The sequence below is a fragment of the Bombus affinis genome, chromosome 1, assembly GCF_024516045.1.
Source record: "Bombus affinis isolate iyBomAffi1 chromosome 1, iyBomAffi1.2, whole genome shotgun sequence".
Taxonomy (NCBI): domain Eukaryota; kingdom Metazoa; phylum Arthropoda; class Insecta; order Hymenoptera; family Apidae; genus Bombus; species Bombus affinis.
The window spans coordinates 10,052,662-10,077,271 of NC_066344.1; the positions used below are offsets into that span (position 1 = coordinate 10,052,662).

The 24,610-nt window shown below is 39.3% G+C and overlaps 3 protein-coding genes across 6 annotated transcripts; all 3 read right to left on the reverse strand.

Annotated features, from left to right (window-relative positions):
* Positions 1 to 4,505: 4,505 nt before the first annotated feature.
* On the reverse strand, positions 4,506 to 16,131 carry LOC126918627 (protein yellow-like). 4 transcript variants are annotated; one of them, XM_050726853.1, is made up of 6 exons: positions 15,590 to 16,131; positions 12,745 to 12,968; positions 8,270 to 8,412; positions 7,689 to 8,012; positions 7,369 to 7,618; positions 4,506 to 6,907 (listed from the first exon to the last, which is right to left on the reverse strand). In XM_050726853.1, exons 2-6 carry the CDS (start codon positions 12,959 to 12,961, stop codon positions 5,967 to 5,969), a joined length of 1,875 nt encoding a protein of 624 aa, XP_050582810.1. In that variant the 5' UTR covers positions 12,962 to 12,968; positions 15,590 to 16,131; the 3' UTR covers positions 4,506 to 5,966. The 4 variants fall into 4 exon arrangements, with proteins under 4 accessions (XP_050582810.1, XP_050582729.1, XP_050582894.1 ...); XM_050726772.1 differs by having other exon boundaries at positions 14,486 to 16,131; XM_050726937.1 differs by lacking the exons at positions 12,745 to 12,968; positions 15,590 to 16,131 and adding exons at positions 10,128 to 10,247; positions 10,330 to 10,458.
* A 151-nt stretch (positions 16,132 to 16,282) lies between these two features.
* On the reverse strand, positions 16,283 to 18,631 carry LOC126922149 (major royal jelly protein 2-like). Its single transcript, XM_050734502.1, has 6 exons — positions 18,252 to 18,631; positions 18,012 to 18,175; positions 17,594 to 17,809; positions 17,220 to 17,491; positions 16,723 to 16,855; positions 16,283 to 16,614 (listed from the first exon to the last, which is right to left on the reverse strand). The coding sequence occupies exons 1-6, from the start codon at positions 18,484 to 18,486 to the stop codon at positions 16,399 to 16,401; spliced, it is 1,236 nt and encodes a 411-aa protein (XP_050590459.1). The 5' UTR covers positions 18,487 to 18,631; the 3' UTR covers positions 16,283 to 16,398.
* A 1,041-nt stretch (positions 18,632 to 19,672) lies between these two features.
* Positions 19,673 to 24,218, reverse strand: LOC126921640 (protein yellow-like). The gene is made up of 6 exons (XM_050733396.1): positions 23,366 to 24,218; positions 22,516 to 22,717; positions 22,218 to 22,396; positions 21,302 to 21,768; positions 20,748 to 20,991; positions 19,673 to 20,473 (listed from the first exon to the last, which is right to left on the reverse strand). Exons 2-6 carry the CDS (start codon positions 22,712 to 22,714, stop codon positions 20,288 to 20,290), a joined length of 1,275 nt encoding a protein of 424 aa, XP_050589353.1. The 5' UTR covers positions 22,715 to 22,717; positions 23,366 to 24,218; the 3' UTR covers positions 19,673 to 20,287.
* Between the last annotated feature and the right edge of the window lie 392 nt (positions 24,219 to 24,610).

Consider the following 24,610-nt stretch of genomic DNA (forward strand, 5'->3'; position numbering starts at 1 on the left):
CACCGTTGGACATCGTTGGACACCGTTGGACATCGTTGGACGCCGTTGGACATCGTTGGACACCGTTGGACACCGTTGGACATCGTTGGACATCGTTGGACATCGTTGGACACCGTTGGACACCGTTGGACATCGTTGGACATCGTTGGACATCGTTGGACATCGTTGGACATCGTTGGACATCGTTGGACATCGTTGGACGCCGTTGGACATCGTTGGACACCGTTGGACACCGTTGGACATCGTTGGACATCGTTGGACATCGTTGGACATCGTTGGACATCGTTGGACATCGTTGGACATCGTTGGACAACGTTGGACATCGTTGGACATCGTTGGACATCGTTGGACATCGTTGGACGCCGTTGGACATCGTTGGACATCGTTGGACACCGTTGGACACCGTTGGACATCGTTGGACATCGTTGGACATCGTTGGACGCCGTTGGACATCGTTGGACATCGTTGGACACCGTTGGACACCGTTGGACATCGTTGGACATCGTTGGACATCGTTGGACATCGTTGGACATCGTTGGACATCGTTGGACGCCGTTGGACATCGTTGGACACCGTTGGACACCGTTGGACACCGGGGGATGCGTGCGTTTTAGCCTTAATTAATCGCAAGATAGATACCTATGTTAAGTGTATTGTGAACTCATTCTGTACAACGATACTTATCCATCTTGGAACGAAAAATAAAGATCTCGTTTCCCTTGATTTCCTTGCTTACCATACTTGAAAAATTGTACCCGCGATTTGTCGGTTCGCGATCGCTCAGTTGTTTCAAACTATCGCGTGACGTATTCGCCTGCGCCTATTTCGGGCGCGTCTGGGTCAACGTGCACTAGATAACTCTTTGAATTCGTAAAGCGGCCCAAGGACACCTCAGTCTTGGTGACTGCTCGACGACTGCACGACGTTCGCATGGGATCGCGGGAGTTGTCGTCGCGCCAATGTTGCTTGCAAATCTGTTGGTGATTCAGTCGTGGATCTGCAGTCCTGTCCGATTGGTACTTCGGTACTCGGTCAGGGACCTGCAATTTCACGTCCTCCGTAATCCTGTTCGGCCCCGTGGGGGTGGGCCCCACTGTTCAGTTGAGGCCATGCCTTTATAATCCTGTTCAGCGGCCCCTCCCCTGGAGTGGGCCCCACTGTTCAGTTGGGGCCATGCCTTCGTAATTCTGTTCAGCGGCCCCTCCCCGGGTTCCACTTGTTCAGTTGGCGTGTGTTAATTTGCCGGCCTATGTGCTGGATCCACGGCTGGATCACCAGCGGATCACTGGCATCATCGGTCCGCGCAATCGACCACGACTCGTGTACGTTTCGAGCGGCGAAACGGGAATCTACTTACGGTTAATTCTTGGGCTATCCGCTGAAGCTTCGGGTTATCTCGTGTACGGGAGTACGTCACGTAGGTTTGTTAGTTCTTTCGAGAGATCGCGATTTCGTTCCTTCCGGACGCACAGCGGTTTTTATTTCATCGTCGGATTGTTCGGGCTTCTTTTCGATAGTGTCAGTAGCTTCGTCTTTTTTCCTTCGTTCCAAGTTAGACAAGTGTATCTTTGATACGGAATGTTGCCGATAGGGTTGCGAATTATTGTACGATGTTTGTACTGATCGATGTAATCGTTGTGTGTGAGATAGATATTGCGTTGTGTAAGCTTTGTTTCACGTTTGTAAAGATTTATGTAAGCGCTGCGTTGGAAATATGTATTTCGCAGTTATGCTACGTAGCAACTATTTCTTTACGCAGGCCCATGGTCAAGTAGAGTCGACATTCTGCCAATAGCTTGAATGTCGAGATCGATGTGTAATGTTAAATAACCCATGGGCGGGTCTCTTGCGTAGTCACCTCCTCGTGGTGAGACCTGGTAATTGGCATCGTTTTCCAAAAATTAATCAGTTGGTTAATCTTTGAAAAACGATACCAAGCTAAGAACTACGCTTGTATAGTCCAGTTTGGATCACCAAAAGCCACGAAAAGACTTTTGGATGATCTAGACTGGACTAACACCCCCCTGCAGGGGCACCGTGGGACACCGTTGGACACCGTTGGACACCGTGGGATGCGTGCGTTTTAGTCTTAATTAATCTATGTTAAGTGCTAACCTATGTTAAGTACATTGTGAGCTTATTCTGTACAACGATACTTGTCCATCTTGGAACGGAAAAAGGGAAATCTCGTCCTCGCTCCCCTCCCCTCGCTTAGCACACTGGAGAAATTATGCTCGCGGTTTATCGGTTTGCGATCACTCAGTTCTTTCAAACTGCCGCTTGGCGTACTCGCTCGCGCGTATTCCGGTTACGTGCGGGTCAACGTGCCCTAGACAACTCTTTGGATGCGTAAGACGGCCCAAGGACACCTCCGTCATAGTGATTGCTCGACGACTGCTCGACGTTTGCATCGAATCATGGGAGTTGTCGCGCCAATGTTGCTTGCAAATCTGTTGGTGATTCAGTCGTGGATCTGCAGTCCTGTCCGATTGGTACTTCGGTACTCGGTCAGGGACCTGCAATTTCACGTCCTCCGTAATCCTGTTCGGCCCCGTGGGGGTGGGCCCCACTGTTCAGTTGAGGCCATGCCTTTGTAATCCTGTTCAGCGGCCCCTCCCCGGGTTCCACTTGTTCAGTTGGAGTGTGTTAATTTGCCGGCCTATGTGCTGGATCCACGGCTGGATCACCAGCGGATCACTGGCATCATCGGTCCGCGCAATCGACCACGACTCGTGTACGTTTCGAGCGGCGAAACGGGAATCTACTTACGGTTCATTCTTGGGCTATCCGCTGAACCTTTGGGTTATCTCGTGTACGGGGGTACGTCACGTAGGTTTGTTAGTTCTTTCGAGAGATCGCGATTTCGTTCCTTCCGGACGCACCGCGGTTTTTATTTCACCGTCGGATTGTTCGGGCTTCTTTTCGATAGTGTCAGTAGCTTCATCTTTTTTGCTTCGTTCCAAGTTAGATAAATGTATTTTTGATACGGAATAATGCCGATAGGGTTGCGAATTATTGTACGATGTTTGTACTGATCGATGTAATCGTTGTGTGTGAGATAGATATTGCGTTGTGTAAGCTTTGTTTCACGTTTGTAAAGATTTATGTAAGCGCTGCGTTGGAGATATGTGTTTCGCAGTAAGGCTACGAAGCAACTATTTCTTTACGCAGGCCCATGGTCAAGTAGAGTCAAAGCCCGACATTCTGCCAATTGGTTGAATGTCGAGATCGATGTGTAATGTTAAATAACCCATGGGCGGGTCTCTTGCGTAGTCACCTCCTCGTGGTGAGACCTGGTAATTGGCATCGTTTTCCAAAAATTAATCAGTTGGTTAATCTTTGGAAAGCGATACCAAGCTAAGAACTACGCACCAGTCCAGTTTGGGTCACCAAAAGCCGCGAAAAGAATTTTGAATGATCTAGACTGGACTGCAACGTGGGACACCGTTGGACACCGTTGGTCCAGTTGAAACCCCCCAGAGCTGAGAAAAGAATTTTGGATGTCTATACTTGTATAATAAAATTTGAGTTTGATTGTGATTTCATTTAAATATTTTATACATTTGTTTTAGTTTCTAGTTGTTTTTTGTGCAAATTATTTATTGGTAGCAGGATAATAAAAGTATAAGTATAAAAGTAAAAGTAAAAGCAGGAATATTAATATATGAACGCGAAGACGACTAATGATCAATCCGATGAACATTTATAATCATTTTAATGATCAATCTGATAAATTTATTTTAACTAAGACAGTTTTGTATGAACAAAATAGGGTTAGGGTGGGTCTCCACTCGCAGCACCTCCTCATGGTGAGACCCAGGGAATCAGTATTATTTGATATATAATTACTAATTGTATCACTGTACAGTAAAGCAATTAACTGTATAACTGGTATAATTATTAACTATATGGTATGGTATTAACTATATGGTATGACTAGATGTTCGTATAAATGGATCTATGGTATATTACATTAGTGAAATACTTTTGGTACTTAGTCAAATATGAATAAAAATGGACTATTCTAGAATTAATTAACTCCATTCAAACCTCTTATCCATTTCCATGAATAAGCAGGTTTAATGTTCAATTTACCATTTTTTTTAAAAACGTAGCACGGGGTCGTTTACGTTTCTGAATATCATGGTCTTTTTCTCTATGATTTATACCAGATAAACTGGTGCCGCCTATGTGTCATTCGGTTTGAGGATTACTGTGCGCCCTGTTGCTTAGGCTGACCTACTTTTGCTGGTGTAAGGAGATTTGCTCGCGTGCAGGGATATTTTGGCCAATTTTTAATTGTCAATAAATAAAAGACAAAGCCGAAGACGCAATTGTTTTATTTTTGATTTTCTTATTTCAGCTTCAGGAACCCTTAAATTTTCCGACACCTCTAGCCGAACATTTTGTATATGTATTACGATTCAAGTTAAAATTTACAATATTTTACGTGTAAGACTTTTCAACCTTAAACGCCACTAATTTAATTTTAATCTTACAAATGGTAAAATTAATACTCGCATTTTATTAAACTGAAAATTATTAAATTAATACAAATAATTGTTTCCTGTCCACAAAATAAAAAAACATGTCGAACACTATCTTGGAAATAAATTTTTGTATTCGTACGCAGTTTCCAGTTTGGGGAAGTTTTTTAGATTTTATAAAATCGTTACAAATATCGTACGGTTGCATTTGGAATGGAAAGAAGGTTTCGGGCGAAGATCAACAGGAAGGAGAACAGAGATGCAGTTGGTGCATCGCGTCCTCGATTCGCGCTACTTGAAACCGTACACGCGTGACCTACAGCAACCATATGAACCCTTCTGAAACGTTTAGCGCAAGTGGAAGGAACGGTTGCCTCCAGAGAGATCATTTATCTTTTAACAAGGCTGTTCTAACAAGTGTACGGTTATTTGCGAGAGCTTTCCTCTTCGCATCGACGCGTTTCGCGATAAGTACGTCATTTTTTAGCTTCCATTCGTTTACGTTAAGACAGTGATGCATTTGTTATACGCAGTATAATCCATTAAATTTACTTATTTACATCTTGTCCCTATTCGAATACAAACGTTTTATTTAGTTACATTTTCGGCCCGTTTGTTTATTTACATTTTTAGTGTGTTCTCTTACATTTATGGATTGCATAAATATATTTTAATACTATTTCTGTGATCAGTGGAATCAATTAATTTCATACGAACAATCATTTATCGAAATAATAAAAAAAATGTTTAAAAAAGACGCCTGCAGATTGAAGAAACGTCGAATCGTGCGTCGAAGCTGGTTGCATAACGCTAGGAGTCAGAAAGAGAGTAATCGTGTGATTAATTAGCAAAGTTACTTTTATTGCTTAACTATATTCTAAACACGCAGACGTAGCATACGCACAATGAATAAAAACTGGCAGTGTATGTGAGAAAATTTTCATCCACTTTAAATGCTGGCTTTCCCCGTAACTTGCTTGATTTATATCAAAAGTGATAATGAGTATCTATGGTTTACATTTCATCTAACGAGGAAACATGGGAAAATCTTTCTTCTCATAAGAATATTTTAATGCTACATTTATTTAACGATACGCTTTCTCCTGGTCGCACGATCTCTCGGTGTGTACATTTATTCATTACCTCATCTTCAATACCATATACGAAAGGAATTAAAACATTGTGATCAAAGTGATCGCCCAATGTATTTGCTTAGAGATTTTATCACGCTTAAAATATTAAAAAATACAAAGCTTCTCCGTTATTTCCAGTGAAGACGAATTCGAGGTAGTTGTTTTCTCTACTCTCAAGGTGTCGGGGCGTAACGTCTATTCACATTTGTCTTCCCGAGATAACAGGAACGACTACCCCAGTTCCCTTATCTCCAACATATATTTTCATCCACAAATATTCCAATTTTTTAACAAATTCTTGCCCACCACGTATACCTCAAATCTCTTAACAAAACGCGAAGAATCTTCAACAAATCTCATCGTAACCGTGCTCAGAGCCAGGCACGACGTAATTAGGATCGCAGACAGTGTCCTTGACAGCCTGCTTAACATTAGCCTTGAACACCCTATAGTTAATCTTGCTACTATCGATACTTCCATAAAGGTACATGGCTAACTTATTAGAAATGAGCCAAATATTCTGATCGTATTCATGATCAACCTTGATGTCATTGGGGAAGACCAAGGACAAATTACTAGTCCCTATAACTCCAAGATTTTGTGGAATATATTCCTTCCTGGTATCCCAACACCAAACAGAGTCTCTGGTCACCATATTGAAAAACATCACTCCGTTTCTATCGATCACAGAACCGGAAGAATGACCGTAGTCTTTGGCTCTAGGTCTACCAATCGGCATAAAAAGTTCCGTATTCTCTTCGGCTGTCTTTTTGTCAGCGAGAATAGACGTCGAAACAGCGAATTCCCGAAAACTGGACATAGGATGGAAGAACAAGGTTCTATCGTCGTGGATATCCACTGGACTCAACGCTATCCCGAAAATTCCATCCGTCCATTGGAATTTTATACCATGGAGTTCGTATTTGGCGGCCAAAGGATCAGGATAGAAGAAGTGATGCTGAATTCTGAAAGAGGAATCCTTGAAGAAGTCGTAGACCAATAATCCATAACGGAACACGTCCGAAGCGTAAGCTACCGCCAAATCACAATTCTCGTTTCTGATGTCCACCGCGATGTTCGAGTACAACGAATCTTCCTTTACTTGGTCACTCGGTATAATGTATTTTCTGAGAAGGGTATCTGTCGTTAGGTCGAAGATGAAGATGGCCGGAGGACAGGCTGATTTGCCTCCTTTCGCGATGTCTACTTTGCCCGAGTCTAGGACCCACAAACGGTCGCATTCGTCCACTTGCACTCTAAAGACGGAAGTCAGTCCATCGCAGTTACCTGGTAATAAAATAACGTTCGCTAATATTCACATTAAGAATCATATATTGTTCGACAGCATTGTAAGCAACGATATTTAGCGATACGATTCTATCGACATCAAAACGATATAAATGCTTTCTAGTGAGCTATTACACATACAGAATCCGGTCGAATAACATGTAGAAGCGAACACCGCGTGATTCCTTGTGAAAAAATAAAAGAAATATCTAGAATAAAATTTGTTCATTCTCGGCTTAGTTTTCGAGAAAATTGAATTTGAAAGCTTAGCAAGTATACATGGCTAATAGCGGACTGGACGGAACTAAATAATCGACGTGTGAAAACAAGTTAGTCGAAAATGTAGAGTAAAATTTCTTTGCAAGATACTTTGTTTCCAAGAAAAATTAATTTGAAAATTTATCATACGCATGTACTATATACGTGTTATTCGGATCTTGCACGTATTCAAGTACGCTAACCTGGTCGATGCCATCCCCAGTCTGGATAAGGTCTCAATTTGGGACTTTTCGTCTTGGAAGGTTTGGGCACGGTAGCCAACGTAACCGGAATACCGTCTTTCCACTTTGGAAGAGTAATGAAAACCTTGTCTCTCCAAATTTCCAGTCCTAGCGGTAGGTTGTTCTCCGCGATGAAATCTCCGTCGTAAATAGCCGAATCTCGAGCCTCGACGCTGTCGTAAGTATAGTCAATCGTGGACCACGCGTAAACCTGTCGAATTATTTGGAAATTTTAGTCAAAACAAGTTTACTTATTTGCCTGGATTCTTCGTGAAACTTACCAATTCCATAGCAGGTCCAACATAATCGTCTTCGATTTGCCCTCGTCCAGAATCGTAATTAAATCCATGAGATTCCAGTTGATTCACCGAATGTGGATCCGTCCTAAGTAAATTTCTTTCTGGTAGTCTGGAGCGAAGCCTTTTCTCGAAAGATTTCGAGAAATATTCCCTCGAGTCCGGCGTCGAGCCATAAAGATGATTGTTGTATTCTGGAGTCGTGGGCAATCTCTCCAGCGAATTCTCTTCGAGTTTTGGTGAGTCACAGTTTATGTGGCCAGGAAGCTCATCGTGGCTCGATATCAGGGTTTTGTAGTTCCTTAAAGACTAGAGTATTCGATATTTAGTACCAGAATTCGTGGGAATTATACCGTGTAGCAACTATAGTAAGTACTATGTTACATAAATTTACTCCTAAAGTTATCAATAATTAAGGTGGAAAATTTCAATTATCAACTAGCTGTTATTATCCTGAAATCCATTCGAGAATGAACTTGGATTACTCTCATTTGGAATTACTTTAGTGTCTCTTACAAGAGGTAATTGTATGTTATTAAATTACATCAGAGGGAAAGTGTTCGTACCGAGCGAAAGCCCGAAGGCACGCTTCTTTGGCTGATGGTTCCAAGATCGCGTGAAAGCGCGTTGCTTGCAGGCTGGTGGACCGCGATCTCCTGGAGACCGAGCAGGCACATCGACAGCAGCCACGGCATCACGTTTGCCATGCCTGAAAAGAAAGGAGATTCCGATACATGCGAGGGAATTACGACCTTCGTTGGCCGATTTCTCAACCAAGTTCACGTTGACCCGATTATCGCGATCGAGCGTAACCATTTTGCCCCGAGCGACGTGAATTTGATAATCGTTATGCAATGGCTATTGGATAATAAACGAACAGGAGACAGCAATACGTGGGAAGATCGATGGTATAACTTATTTCTGATGACAGCTGTGAGATCGAGATTTCAATTTTTTACGCTAATCAATACCATTATAATGAAATTTACGAGTCTCTGAATTATTTTTACGACGATACGGGTTTTAAAAAATGGTCTCGAGAAGTATAAATCTGAAAGAGAAGAAGAAGACTGAGATCATCTTAAAGTTTACATTGCACTTTTTCGTTTGAGTGTCAGAGACATTTATTTGACATTTGACGAAGCAAAGGTAAGCGAATAAAAGCTCGATCGATGATAAAGAATTCATAACGGTATTTTCAACCAAATTGGATCTATGAAAGTCACCGGAGGATAGAACGCGAGTTACGGCTGCAATGGTGCCCTATACTTGGCGATATCGTGACAAGCTTCCACAGTTATCGCTACTTTCCTATCGATACCTCTCTATGGTATAGTTTCTTGGCCAGGTTTATGACTCTAATAATGTCTTTGCAAGCGAAATTCGAATCAAACGATTATTCTCAATGGATAAATTTATAGCCTTCCTTTTAGTTTTTCAGTAAAATATAAAACTTATTTCTCGAAGAAATTGAAATGTTACAATAAAATGGAACTTTACAGGACATTTCATTTTGCTATTTCATTCCATGTACTTTGTTATTCGTGCTTTACTATTTCATTTAAACGTTTCATTTAAATACACGATGCGTGTGAATATAAAACTTGTGAACAAGATATTTACGCCATTGTAATGTATTATCCAGTAAAGAGATAAGCATCTTTTCTCAAGCTGCGTTAATTATAATACAATAATCGCTGTACAAATTTACAACAGCTAGTAGAATATTTAAGAAATGTAAAAAATTGATCGAAGAAATTGAAAAGAATCTCATTGAGTATGATGATCATTCGTGATAGAAACTTGTGAATGAAATTCGAGCTTGGTATTAAGTACACCAAAATACGCATGTCGAAGTTGCATCACCGGTTGTGAGAGACCGTAGTATATAACATGCAATTAACACGAGTACGTTCGCGTCAGCCAGGAAGACGGCGGATTTAAAAGGAAAGCGAACGCGCTCGTAAATCCAAGATGATTTTGCAGTTTAACAACTTTCAAGGTGACGAGAGCCGCTTGACTAGACTTTCCCTCGAGAAAATCATGAAAAACGATCCACTGGAAATGGAATAGAAAAACAATGTTTGTCTCTAATGTCAATTTCTTTGACACGAAGGAAAATCACCCAATTTTTTACTCCACGTAAAATGTCACAGTGTGTCGTTTCCTCGTTGAATGTGTTTTAACGCAAACAAATTTAGAGCAAAAAGAAGTATACAGCATTTGACTAAAAAAAAAAAACAAAAATTAACTTCGAAATGTCGTCACTTCACATGCAAAAAAGTTATATTCGTCGCATAATGTCATTCTCTACCGGTCCTACACCTACCATTATACACCTACTCTTAACAGAATTATTCAGAACTTTTTTATTCTAGAACTTATTATTTTATTATTCAGGATTATTCTAACTTTACTATTCACCTTCTTGCAACGCGATAAGTTTCATCCAGCATCCAACGACGCGTATCTCATCACCGCGAAAGTGAAGCGCGGGACATAGCCAATAAATTCCAATGATATTTCACGCTTCGCCGCTATAAACTGACGATATGGAATAAGACAAAGGAAGGCTTGCGAAATAATTGAACTCACAGTGTGGGTTCTATCCTTTCGATCAAAGTACCTGTAAGATTCCTCGGAAGTACGAAGAGCGTTCTTCAAGGTGACCCACTGACTCTCAGTCTTCCTTGGCCACGGTAATTAATCGGAAAGATCGATGTATTATCGACTGGTACTCGAGTTGAGCGTAGAAACTGTAAGCAAGAAACTGCAGCTGGACTTTTGCAAGAAGAATCGAGAACAACGCGCGACAGATGACGGTCAAATGAAGATGTTCGCTCGGGATGAGAGCGTGGATGTTACCCGACTGCCATATTCACTATCCGGGTCATAAGTGTGTCTAGGTGCACTACGAAAGGAGAGAATGGCGAATCCCTTCTCTCGAAGAAGATTTTCCCTCTCGTCGGAGGCACCGCGGTATAGGTCATTGGCGGCGAGTTCACGAGAGCTCGTTCCGTGCTCGTGAAACGAAGAAAAAGAGAGCCGCCCACACCCGCAACTATGTCATATCACGCGAAAATGTTTTAACGATCGGTAACACGAGCTACGTACCATGCGGAACTCGTTAACCCGTTTTAATTGCATTCTTCCTTAACGCTTGGAGATCGAGTCTATCGTTATCGTTATAAATCGTTTCACACGTAGGAAATTTATCTGATAAATATAACGCGTGGATACGATATAGGAATGCTGTTCGTAACAGTTAACGAGAAAACGACAGAAATTTCGTTTGAGAAATACTGATAATTAACGGTCGAAATAAATGGGCTCTGTGGCGAAACAGATCGAAGACAATAATTGCGGCGATAGGTGACATTTTAGCGTACTTGAGCGTGCACTTAATTGCCCACGTTCTAATATTATAGTAGAAGCTATTACCGACGATGATTGCGAAGAAGTCGATGACTAGTTTGATGAATAGTTAAAAAACAATTTCGTTCGATAGCTTCTCCCATGGTGGTATTTTTTACATCGTACTATGTTCTTTGAGCTAGCTACAATCCGATCGTGTGTTCCTATCGTTCCTATCGGAAAATTTCAGTTCGAAGCGATTCCGGTCTAAACTAAAATAAGAAACGGTAGACAACGGCTACGATTAATGAGTATGTTAACTGGACGAATGATTTAATTAAACGAACGAGATTGTTGTTATTGTTTCTACGTATCGTAAATCATGTTGGCCAAGTATTTATTTGGCTAAGTATTAAGTAACTCTACCTGTACTTTCAGGAACATGAATTCTCTGCCTATGGCTCTGCCATAACGTTTCTCGCAATCTAGTTCAGCAACAAACTCGCTACTTGCCCCGATGCTCGATATTCCGAACGAGTTTTAAAGCAATCGTTCGAAGTTACGAAACGGGGGGATTCGTTGGGCCGAATGCATCGGAGCATCGTTACGCCAGCATTAATCTCGTGAGAACTCTTTAGTTTCTTCGATCGAAGTAGATACGAATCATGAAGAAGGAGGAGAAGAAGAAGAAGAAGAGGATAAAGAAGAAGAGGGAGCAGGAGAAAGAGGGACAGGAGAGACAGAGATAAATTGAACGCGCGGATGATTGAAATTCCGCGGAGATTGTCAGCCATTCAAGGCAAAAGCATTTCACACTTGTTTAACGATCGCTTGGAAAAAGTATGCGTCCGGGGGACTGCCTTTATATGGATGCGATTGATTCTTCTTGGGTCCTCGCTGCTTCTGTGAATCGATCGATAACTTCAAAATTCTAATGCAAATTTTAATGGCTCGTCACGCTCGAGTACCTAACTACCGGATAATTCGAGCATGTTCAACATTGTCTCGTAGCAGGTTGGCACACACGTCGCGTCGTTCGATTGTCGAAAGCGAGGAAAATCGCATTGCGCAATGACAAATTGCGATAGTCGTTGCCACGTCGAAGCAGTGAAAAACGACCGAACAATCGCACGTGTATATAGGTTTTCCCGGAAAGTGATTTGTTTTACGAGCTAAAGTTATTTTTACGAGGACACACCGGCCGAACGCCAGCATTGTTCTTACGTGGCGGAACTTTGTTTAATTTTGCGACGTTATGGCACGCGGTCTTATTCGACTTATATTTTAAGTATTTTTTTTTTTTTTTTAATTAAAATGATTTATGAATTAAAATTTCATTGAAATATTCCATATCGACGTTTCGATTTCACACGAATCCACTGTTTTACGTATTCTTGCATATCATACGCATTCTCTACATTTTTATACCTTTCTTATCTGCTGTCTAACGTGTCAGAATATTTTTGTATTCTAAATATTCTTAACTTCATACTATTATTTTCATCGTTATTACTACTGCTATGTTTGTTACACCACGCCGCTTGCTGCTATTTTTACAATCATTGGTAATACGTATCACTATTTCTTCGTTATTCTAAATATAATCTCATACGATGTTTCGCAATTAGAAGAAAGTTTATATTACAAACGCTTCATGCCGTAGTCGCAAACCGACGTTCAAACTTGCCTGTGCCAGATGTGTCACGCACTTTAGGTAACTTTTGACCGAAACAGCCATGGTAGTACTTGGAATTAGGGGTGTCCCAGCTGTAAGCGAAAGAATGAGTCGGAGAGACGTAGGCATAGCTGTTGGATTGTTTGATGAGGTTGGTCGACGTCCATGAATTCTTCGACCAACCGCGCGTTCCAACTTCCGATTCGATACTTCTCCTTTTTCTCGTCATGGCATGTCTGTAAAAAAAAGAGACGAGAGATCACCTGTACGTCTCAATTAAGTGGCGCAATTGGGTCATCGAGAAAGCGTCGTGGAAAAACGTGGACCGCAATATAATAGGCTGCCATTCAAGGCGCTACATACTATTTCGTAATAGCCACGGCCGCTCGACTACGAGTTTTTCTTGTTTTGCTGTGTAAAACTATTTGTACGATGATAACATTTTTGAACGAGTCAGTTTCTGTATTAATTTCAGGTGTTGGAATAATAATATCTTCCTAATCCTTCTATAATTTTCCAATACGGCAATGTTTCCATTTAATTTATCGATTGAAAACGTTTTGCCAAGTCGACGAGTATTCACTGAAAAATATCTTTGGCAAATGTCAGGCTTTTATCTTGTACCGTCTTGTTGTAGAAGTGCATTAAACTTTTAAGGTTCTTGTCGGCAGCTGCGAGAGAAATATTCGCTGTTTACTCAGCAATTTCACAATACAACCCGAAAAAAGCGAATTATTTAAACACAAAAAGAAAAGTATACGTTTCTCCACAGCCCACGCTAAAAACCGTTTACTCTAATCTCAAATGCTGTCGCAAGAATTACGCTACTTGCCCACTTAAAAGAAGAATATACGCGAGTTAAAACTTGTTAATGTGAAATTTGTAACAGCCTTGTTATGTGTACGTATTACGTAATATGTTATATTGCAATGAATAAACATTGATCTTACGAAGGTACTTACATCAAACTTATTCGTTACATTTATAACGCGAAATTTGAACCAATGTCGCGTTAATATTTTCACGTCAACGAATTGACATTTAACACGCTTGCTTAACAAACGTGTGAACAAGCCGGAAGACGAAGTATCAGCACGGAACGTAAGTGCATCAAGAGAAAGATGCATGCTCGCGCATGTAAATTAGACGCAATTAAATATCGATACGCTTTCCCTTTTTACCATACACATCCTGGCTTCAGCATATTGTAAATTTCACTCGTATTCGTTAAAATATTACCGAGAGATGTGTCGAACGAATCGTTCGCGTTTAAAGAATAAAATAAGGAAGCGGAAACGCTCCATCTTCCAACTTGATGCTATTTAAACACGAATCTCTAGCGATTCGTCTCGATCGTATAAAAGTCAAGCTCATGGTCGAACCGACTGAAAAGCCACAGAAACAAATGATCCACATTATCCGAAACGCTACCTATCTCGTTCCAATGACTCGTTCGACAAGTGGCGCGAGACAAATGCCGCGAATTAAGAGTAAACACTGCTTTTCACCGAATAATGTACTTTCGGTTTCGCCAACTATTTCCTGTCTATATCCAGGAATTCTCTCTCTCTCTCAGCAAATGGGAATATTACGAAATATCGACTATCGAAGAGGAACAACACGGTTAAACGTATTGCTACAATGGATACTTTTGCTGGTGAACTAAGGCGAATATATCAGAACGAACGAAATATATCTATATCCTTGTAGGAAACTACATTGTTTTTCAGATGACTAATTTTCATCGACTTACCTGATTATGTATCTTCTCTGTATAGTTGCAATCGTAGAAACGTGTAAAAAGATCCTCGCTTCCTTTAGAAATTTCTTAATTTTGTTTGATTCGATCGAATACAGAACATCGTATCATAATAAATTACAAGAACATGCTATTATCGGATTTATGAGGAAGAAAGTTTCCAAGCCTTTTTATTCTTTTAAATTCACGAGGTACTTGGAAACGGTATGGTAGAAAATATACATCCAGACGTAGATTTTTCTTCTTTTGAGATGCCACTTCTTACGATTGTTGTCAGATGTAATTGGTACACAGAACGATGCACAGAACCGCCCGAGATTATTTAATCGCGCGTACTGACACTCGAGGACCGATGGACAGACTGAAATTGGATCGTACGGTTCGGCCGAACCGAGAAAGCAGAAAGCAATGTTTTTCTACTTCTACAACCGCTGCTTTTCATGCTCGTTGTTTCCCTTTTATATAAACATAATAATGCATCTAATAAAATTTTCAATTGATTCTAACCGCGTTAAACGCAGATCGTTACTTCGTCGAATAATTACTGTAACGTTTACGTATACTTTATCTATATCTGATTATAATCATCGGGGAGAACATCGAAATATTTTTGATAATATCAATGAAATTTAATTTAAAACGTTGTTGTATAATATTCTCTGTTCGCTATTACTTTCATTTGTTTTTTGAATTCTAATTGAATTACGAAGTGAATTAAAAGTTAAAGTTGAACTGCGCGGGAAAGTTAATATGGATGGATAAGCTTCTGGAATACATACACCTTGAAATTTTATCGGACCATCGCGAATGGAAATTTCAAGAACTTTGTTCGCGTTCAATCGTTCTGGACGCTATGAATTTAATTAATTATCGAATAATAGAGTGAATGTGAAACTCATGGGCGATCTACCTTACATTACTAGAGTTTATCTTCTCGATAACTCGTTTCTGTAGATTTATTTATCATCAAAACATAACATAAATAATCGTAAATTCGAAAAGCGTATTTTATAAAGTAATGTTTATAATATCATCGCCTTTTTCTATTTTCCGATTTACGGATTCGATCTGGTGTGACCTTTGGACGATTCAACTTACCAGCTATCGTAACAAATTGACAAACTCTTGGTCGAAGAGTCAAGTAAAATACAAAAGAACATACTGATGGAGTCATTAAGAAAACCTGTTTCTTATATAGCCGACTAGAGCCCACGCGAGTCATCGCCATTTATAGAATACTTATCGTGTTCCATAATCTATAATTTTTGTTTATCCCCTTTAACAATGTATTGTAATAATTTACATAAGGCCAAACTCGATCTAAGAAACGTCAAAAAGTTACGTCACTTCTGCCATCTTAAGAACGATTGATTTCTTAGGAACCCCTACGGTCAATTCGGAGAAAATTACTCAACATGCAACAGGTTTTTCAAGCAGAAAGGAGAGTTTCTGTTTTATTGCGTAAGTGTCTTAAATTGATCGATTTAATTAAAGAAAAGTAAAGCGATGACGATCAAAATGTGGGTATCCAGAAAAAAGTGTCGAAAGAACAGATCATTCTGTACGAGTGATCGCATAATTAGGCTTTAAGGTTCGATTATCTCTAGACAATAAACCTTTTCTTCTTTTCCCTCCCTTTTCTCCTTCTTTGTATTTCCCTTCATTTTTCCTTACTTACTTCGTTTCTGGGTTCGTAAATGTAAAACGCTGTATTTGCGCTCGCAGTAGAAATAAACTCTTAAAAGCTATACTGAAACTAAGACAATAAAGTCGAAAAATATCACACCAATATTATCACACCAAGTATATTATATATTTCATTATTTTATCCCCGACCTACGATATAACCGAATTTCGTGTAATATTTATTTCATATCGAGAACAGGATTTTAATAGATATCAATAGATCACAGAACGTCGAATAATTGACAGCGAGTGCCCCTTATCAATCCTTCCACATTTCCTTTCAAAATTCGGAAGTTCACGTCGTCGTAATCTAAGGTCCCCGTTGCTATTCTTTGATATTTGTTAGTCAATGCCCACAGCTCTTCTTTTCCACGGCAATCCTTCACTTTGAGACCGCTGGTGAATTGGAGAGTCCGTCTATTCCTAGCGACTAGTCTCTACAATTGCAAAATTGCGTTAATTTCTCTAATTTTGCTTCTTAAAAAATGTAGCGAGCGGTATAATCGAAAGGAGAAGATTAAAAATGTCTATACGTGACTACTCACGATATTCTCCCTCTTAAGCGAACGAAATTCGTTCCAGCAACCAATCGACGTGTCACTCACGAGTCCAAAGAAAACAGCTCCGCTTCTCGATACCGCTTTAGCGCTCGATTGAGTCCATAGAATATCTTCGGCCCTGAACATCATGGATGAAACATAATCATTTATGAAATTGTTAACTTGTAAGTTGATAAAATGCTTCGATAATTCTCAGTTTTCTTCCCGTCCATTTTGTCCAGCAGTTACAATTCTGGCGAAATCTCATCTTAACGAATAACGCCAAACCAATCAAATATATATATAAATTCTTATGAGTGAATGTATTTTAATCTTCAAACGTTTCATTCGCCAGAACGATAATTCACCAGAGCCATAAAGACGTAAAGATAGAGTACGTTACGTTTTTAGCTCGACTACACATCCTTACGTCGTGGACACGCATCCACGTGTTAACCACAGTGTAACACGTCAACGAACGCTATTTATCAATATATATTTACACTTGATACTGCACTTGATCGCCCTGAAGCTGCGTCAACTGGTACGTATTAATATAGTCCAAATTATGGGAAGACATAGGACTAAAATGAAGATTGTCCGTCAAGGGGGATATAGCCATCCCCACGATACCGTCTTGTAATTGAAAACTTGTCCCCTCGATCGTGTAATTTATATATCTGGGATCGAAGTTGAACGCGTTCGAAGTTAGTCGCCGAAATGAACTGCCGTCGTAAACGATTAAACCATAACCATCTGCATCCGCTATGTACACCTGTAGCATCAACAAGTACATTTCACTAATTCCAGTAGAGTTACAGATGTGCGATCAAGATTTCTCTTAATCCTGACAAATAAGACATGGAAGAAGACTCACGTAGGTTCTGTCGCAATCACGATCAAAAGTTTGAACCGCTGGAGTTACTAATAATCCCTGACCCGACGTCGAGTTTATCGCAATGTTGTCTGGTATTTCAACTTGTTGCAGCAGCTCAGAGGTTGTTAGATCGAAGACAACGAGCTTGGCAGGACACACGTGATTATCACCGATAACACCAGTGTCTAAGACCCACAGTCTGTCGCATCTGTCGATCTGATAGAAATATAATAGTAAATATTATATGATAGCGAATTTATCTTTCATCAAACGAGTTCCTGTCCATTTATCTAAATACAAACTCCTACTATACGGACGAAGAGTCGCTACTAGCGGCGAGAAATTATTATACGACTTCTAGTTCGATGTGTTTAGATAAAAAGAGTTCTGTTGAAATTATAGAGAAATTTTGAGTTACCGAAACTCTGTAAACGCTTATAATGTTAGAACAATTTTTAGTGCTTGTCCAGTTCCAATTGGGGTACGGTGTTAGAAGAGGGCCACCAGGTCCGCGTCTATCAGATATGACGTTCAAAGACGAAGGCACGCCTTCATCCCTTATCACCGTGACAAATATTAGATCTTTAATGAAGAGTACGAAGAATATTTAATTAACTGTTTTCAGCGAGGAGAAATAATATAGTAACTAATACTTTACTGTGCCATCGATCCACGTCTATGGGATTGACTGTCGTATAATTGTATTCTCCAGAACTAATGGCAGCTTGCCTTCTTTCTTCACTACCGAAATCAAAGTCAATATATCTCCATTCGTAAACCACACGCATCGCATTTTCCAAGTTCCTCGCAAATGGATTATCAGATTTTATCCAGAAAGTAGAGCCTTGACAGATAATACCAAGGAACACGACCAACAACCATAACGTTAACATGGTTCTGAAGAATAATTTGTCTCGTCAGACAAGATAAAAGTCACAAATGGAATATGTAGATAGAGACAATAGCACCTGCGCGAAATTGTTGCAGTGGAAATGCAATATGCGTGAAAGGATTCTAACAAGGAAATGCGAAATTATGACCAATGTTCGAGCAATAAATACAAGTGGTAACGGCCTTCTATATTTCAGACAGATAAGATAAGTATTGTTCTATATTTAAGGCCTATGTTTCCAACTTTGACACATTTTAAGATATTAATTGGCAGGTAATGATTTAATAATCAATAATTGTAGATAATTCTTAGTGAGTGAATGGATTCCTGATGAAACAGGATAACATGTCCTGTACCATTGACACAGTTTTTCATATGTATTTAGTAAAAATTTGACGCAATTGTCGCAATTATATTGTAATAAAAAGTTTCAAATTATAGCAGATCCTTCACGACGATCTAAAATCAAGTGTGTCAATTACCCTTTAGAGCACAAACGTAAAAGGAGGAGGAAAGATTAAGAATTAGAACTCGTAGAAGCTTTTGGCTTAATCGCATGGAAAGAAATACTTTAGATAAAAATAATTATATGACTACACGTAAATGTTTTTCCAATAATAATTTCCTGTAGAAAGATTAGTTAAAAACAGATAAAAGAATGCAACTTTTTTAACACAATTAGTCTTGTAGCTCAGTATTACGCAATGTCAGGCTTGATATATTATGGTACAGAAATATAATAGACGACCAAAGTTTGGAAAATTTATTATAGCTGTTGGAAATGTAATTACTTAAAATATCTAGGAAAATTCCTTCCCAAATAGTTTTTTGGAAAATACGTCCTTAAAATTTCTTACGATATGTAAGTATTTCATATTCAATATGAAGAAACGCTTAGGTTACAGTTTCTGTATGTTACGCAATAAAGTTCAATAAATCACGAAGTCAAATTGTTAATACTCTTTTCCGCTTTCACTTTTATTCTTTTTGTTTCAAATAGGACGTTCTCCATGGTGTACGTATTTATTGCTATTGTGAAACATTCTTTAATTAATGTGTATAATACATATGATATCGGTATCTAGACATATTTATTACTTATTTATTAATCGTTTGTTGGAAGCACTTGTTACTTTTATCTTATATAAAAATTCCAATTTGGGGAAGAAGGGTAAATACATTCGATGTATAACATCACATTCACAGTTTTTATTACGATACTAAAACCTGTACAAACATAGAATGTGTTTCGCAATTGCGCGATCAAATAAGTCGATATTAATAAATAATATATCCTAATAAATCTATATTAATAATTAACGCGATTACATAAATTTTTATTACAAATCTAACTCATGGAGTTATCGTTTTTCTCAATTTCATATTGTCTATCTTAAAATAGGCTCGCGAAACTCCAGAAACCTCTACAGCACCACGAACAGCAACAAAAGTTCGTATTTAAACTTGAACTTTCATCCAAAATCATGACTTTTCTCCACTGACTAATACTACAAATCCTTCTTTACAATTTCATTCGTCATTTATCCTGATTTGAATATTTCAAAATCATGCGACAGACATTAGAATCTTTCGTTTCTGATCCACGTGGAATACGCGTCCATGGATCTGATAGCGAAAGGAGGCCATAGATAACGACGATAATTTTTGAAGTGGTTTTGCGTATAATACGATTCCAAACGATCGTTCATAAAAAATGGTCTATTGGCGAAGGTCGTGAACCTCCATGATGGCCAGAGACTCCAATGATAATAGTTGGAGAACTGCTCGCGGTGCCACGATTCTCATTGCCGATGAAAACGTCCTTCTAGGGAGGAGACATCGCATTTGGTACCACGAACTAATTCATCCACGAAACCAGCTTGGATCCTGAAGTTGGTTTCGTTCGAGTGCAAAGTACCGCTCATGTATTTCTGGAAAGACACCGATATGACCCATAGTTCTTGTTTACCTTTCTTCGATGTTATGACCTGAAAGAGAACATCGATCAATGTTGGAATTCGTGTTACGTCATCAGGAATATTTAGACTTAGTAATGGATTTTACGAATGGATCTTCCTAGGAAATTTCCTCAACACGTTAAAAAACAATGTTCCATTGACACAACACGTTTCTTGGCGTGCTACTAAATGCTTCTGTAAAGCATTGACGGAATAATTATACAAATTCTACATAAACGCTTCAAACAATGCGAAACAATCTAACGAGGAAAGCTACAAAACATGCTGGATGCTTTGTTTATACCTTCAAACCAGAAGGAAACTGCAACGTCTCCGGGTTTCTGACGATTATCTCGTTATTCTTTCCTTCAAACTGAGGATAATGCTTGCTGTTCCAGCATCCAATCGCCAGATCAGACAACAGTCCATAGAAAAGAACTCCGTCATGATTCATAGCCTGAGCTACTGACTGCGAAGACCTCTCATGTTCAAACGGCACGAACGACCTTGCAGCGGCTTCGGGGTTCTCATGGAAAAGTGTGTAATTCCTGGATTCGAACGAACAATCGTTTTTAAAAGTACCTCTTTGTAACTATGTAATTTTGTAACAACTTTGTAACTGTCGTGTGTGCGCAACAGCCACTCGAGACTTGACAGTTTGGGAGAAAATATTCATCGACGGCCTGGACAACCGGAAGATCCAAGCTCGAATCTCGCTCCAGCAACCCGATCGACCGAATATATTTCTCCCTGCACGCGTAAGCTCGCTTAAACCGTGACAAGACAGCGAGCAATGCCGGAACAATCATATATTAACAATCATAAGTTAACTATCATAAATTAACAATCATAATTCACCTGATTACAGAGGTAGGTACCCAGGATTCTACTCTGCTGGCCAACGAATGGAAGTAAAGAATTCTATCGCCGTTCTGAATCGGCCCCAATGCGAGGCCAAGGATCCCGTCCATCAGGTCAAACGTGTCACCTTTGATGTTGAATGTGCCATACGGCGGATAAGGGTAAAACAGGTTGTTGTTGATCCTCCAGGATCTTGAATTACGAAAATCGTAGACGATTAACGCGAATCCTGTCACATCGGCGATATAGGCGAACGTGTCCTTGCAGTTGTTCGTTGTGTCTCGGACGTCAACGGCCACTGTGACGAATAGAGAATCTTCATCTTTATACTGGTGCTCGGGAAATCTGTACAGCGTGATCAGTTTATTGTCACGCAGAGAAAACACGTGCAGCTTCGGCGGACATACTTGTTTGCTCTTTAGCTTTCCAGTGTCGAGAACCCACAGTCGATCGCATTCATCTATCTGAATGGCAAATGATTATTTTTTGGTGACTGAACTAAATTTCGCAACATCAAGAATTTATAGAATTTTCTTGCTCGGTAAGGAATTTCCTTTTATTCGAGGTCGAGGGTAATAATTTAATAACTCGTTTATCAAAATGCGTCAATGGAAATGATAGATTCGGCTTAACGATTGTATTAGGAAAACCGAACAACATATTTCAGTTGTGGACTACGTAGAAAAATAAGTCGTTGATAAGTTTATCAGTCGTTGTTTACATACGAATTGCAATGCATGAGTAAACGTAGGCATTTTCTTGGGTATTATTCATACTTCGTCGAAGAATGTGCAAATATGTAAGTAACAGTATGAAAGTAACAATACGAAATATTTAAAATAGTAGTCTTCCAAGTTGCAAATGTCTAAACTTCGAAAACAGCGTTTCATATGATTGGAAACCTCGATCGTACCTGCATTCTGTAAACGCTGATTATCGAAGCACAGTTTCCTGCGTCGTTGTAACTCCAATTTGGATATGGCGCGATTAGGGTATTTCCATCGAGCGATACCTCATCGGTGACATAACCCAAAGTTAAAGGTACGCCATCCTGAAACCTTGGAATGGCGATGAACACCGTCGATTTGAGCTCTTGAAACAATAACAAAATATATCATTCGTAAGATCATGGAAAATTCTTTGCAGGTAAGATTGATGTTTTTAACTGGAAAAATATTTCGAACTAGAAAATATTACGTCTTTTTTATTACCTCCGTTGTAAACATCGACGTCTATGGGTAATGGCGAACCAGGTATAAAATTTCCACTTTTAATAGCCGCCAATCTAGCATGCTCGCTTGGAAATACAAAATCTAATGATTTCCACGAGTAGATGATCTTCAATTTTTCAAGAGCCTGCAAGTTAACGATCGTCAAAAGCAGCAGGATCCACGTGTAAAGCTGCCTCATCTCCTGAAAAATAACGAAATCATTGCCGATTAAACGTTGACAGTGATTTATTCGCGAGTAATTCCACGCTATGTTATCGGGAAAATCAATTTTTCGGTTTCATTTTATGAGAGATTCTCTGTAATTGCATATGATTAGAAGCATCAACGTGATTTAACATTTCTAAGAAAGACTTTATATGTCCCAATCATCCGGAATCTTAATTTCTAATTGATGGTAATTACAATATCAAGCTACGTTTATCTTTCTTAAAACACTTGAATAGATAGGTGTATTTCATCATAAAAAATATGAATACTCAAATATTGCGCTGAGGGAGCTATTTTATAACAACGGAGCTGAAAATATTTAGTCATACGACTGTACTTAAAAAGGAGGCTGTGAACAATGTGAGATTAAAACTTCGATAACATTTATTACATAAATACGCGATGTTTATCGCATCTTCGGAACTATCATCGAAAAGCACGTGTAGAAATAAAAGAGATTAGGATTGCACATACGAAAATCTGTCTAATCTATTTTGCATAGTCTTAGCAACTTAAAATCGAGTCATACTGTCGCTATTTCTTAATAGAGCAGAAAAAACGATTATAGTTGTTAAAAAGCCTACGATAACATACATGTTACATGATACATGTTAAAACTCACCACAAGATTGTAAAAACACTAGCTCACTATCGATTCTTAAGGCGATCTGTAGATCGATCCAAAATTTCGTTGTGTCAAATTGTTCAGGAAAATTCTGTTCCTCTTGCTCGTTCTCTCATGAAATTAATCTCTTTTTGGTGTCGCCTGACTCTTTCTCCCGCGTAACTTTCACCGTTGCGGACAAGACATTAACAAAAGCTGTTAACAGCGCAATGACATCGATTTGGATTCGTGCGACCGAAAGTGTCGAGATTCGATTCTCAACGCTTTTTCAAATTTTTTTCGAGGGAATCGGTGTCAATGACGTTGGCGCACTTTGATAGTGGATATAGTGTTCTGGTATCTTCCAAGTACTAAAATGCAAAATAACATTAACGCTGTCGACGATGTTTACACTGGCACTTTAATCATACGAGTATCAGCGTAAGATAATGCACAAATTAAAATTCTTCCGAGATCAACGACCATCAAACGATCACTTAGTTTGATTAATTTTCGTTGTAATCTCAAGAATTCTCGATGCTTAATGCAAATACTTGAAGCGTAATGGATATTATATAAAACCGTCACGAATCTTGTCTAGCTTTGCAGAAAAACAACGAATCTATCTTAAATGCAATCAGTTCATTGATAACAAAACAAGACAGAACGGAACGTAGCACATAGCGTCACCGCGTTCGATCACCGACTGAACAGACAGATGCTCGTGGAGCAACGATTCTGTTGCGAATAAAGTCTCTTCACAAAGATCGGGTGAGTTGAGCTCCTTCGAATGTCGTGATCTCTTTGGTCACGGTCACATGCCAGGACCACAGACTCGGAGAATTTCACTTGGCTATTTAATTATCAGCCAGTTAGATACATTCGCCTTTGTCTTATATAGCAAAACGATAGATAGAATTAAAAGAGGTTCACGCGTGGGAAAATCCCAGTATGTTTAGAGAGACAATTAATGGGTGTAATAAATTTGAACGGTGACAAAATGTTCCGAGGAAATTAATCTAGGATTTTACGTAAATATAATTGATTGTTTCTTATGCTTAGATCGTCATCTTAAGGAAAGGTCGAGATCGTTAGTTGAATGTAAATTTTTCGACACACTGAATTAGGTTTTTGTCGACCAGCCGAGTACCGACACTGTAAATTAGTTGCGACATAGAAATTGCGTATTCTCTGTTTTTAGAGCAAAATTCTTGCGTGATTTCTACATTCTTTTAAAACTGAGCTTGATACAAATAAATGAGT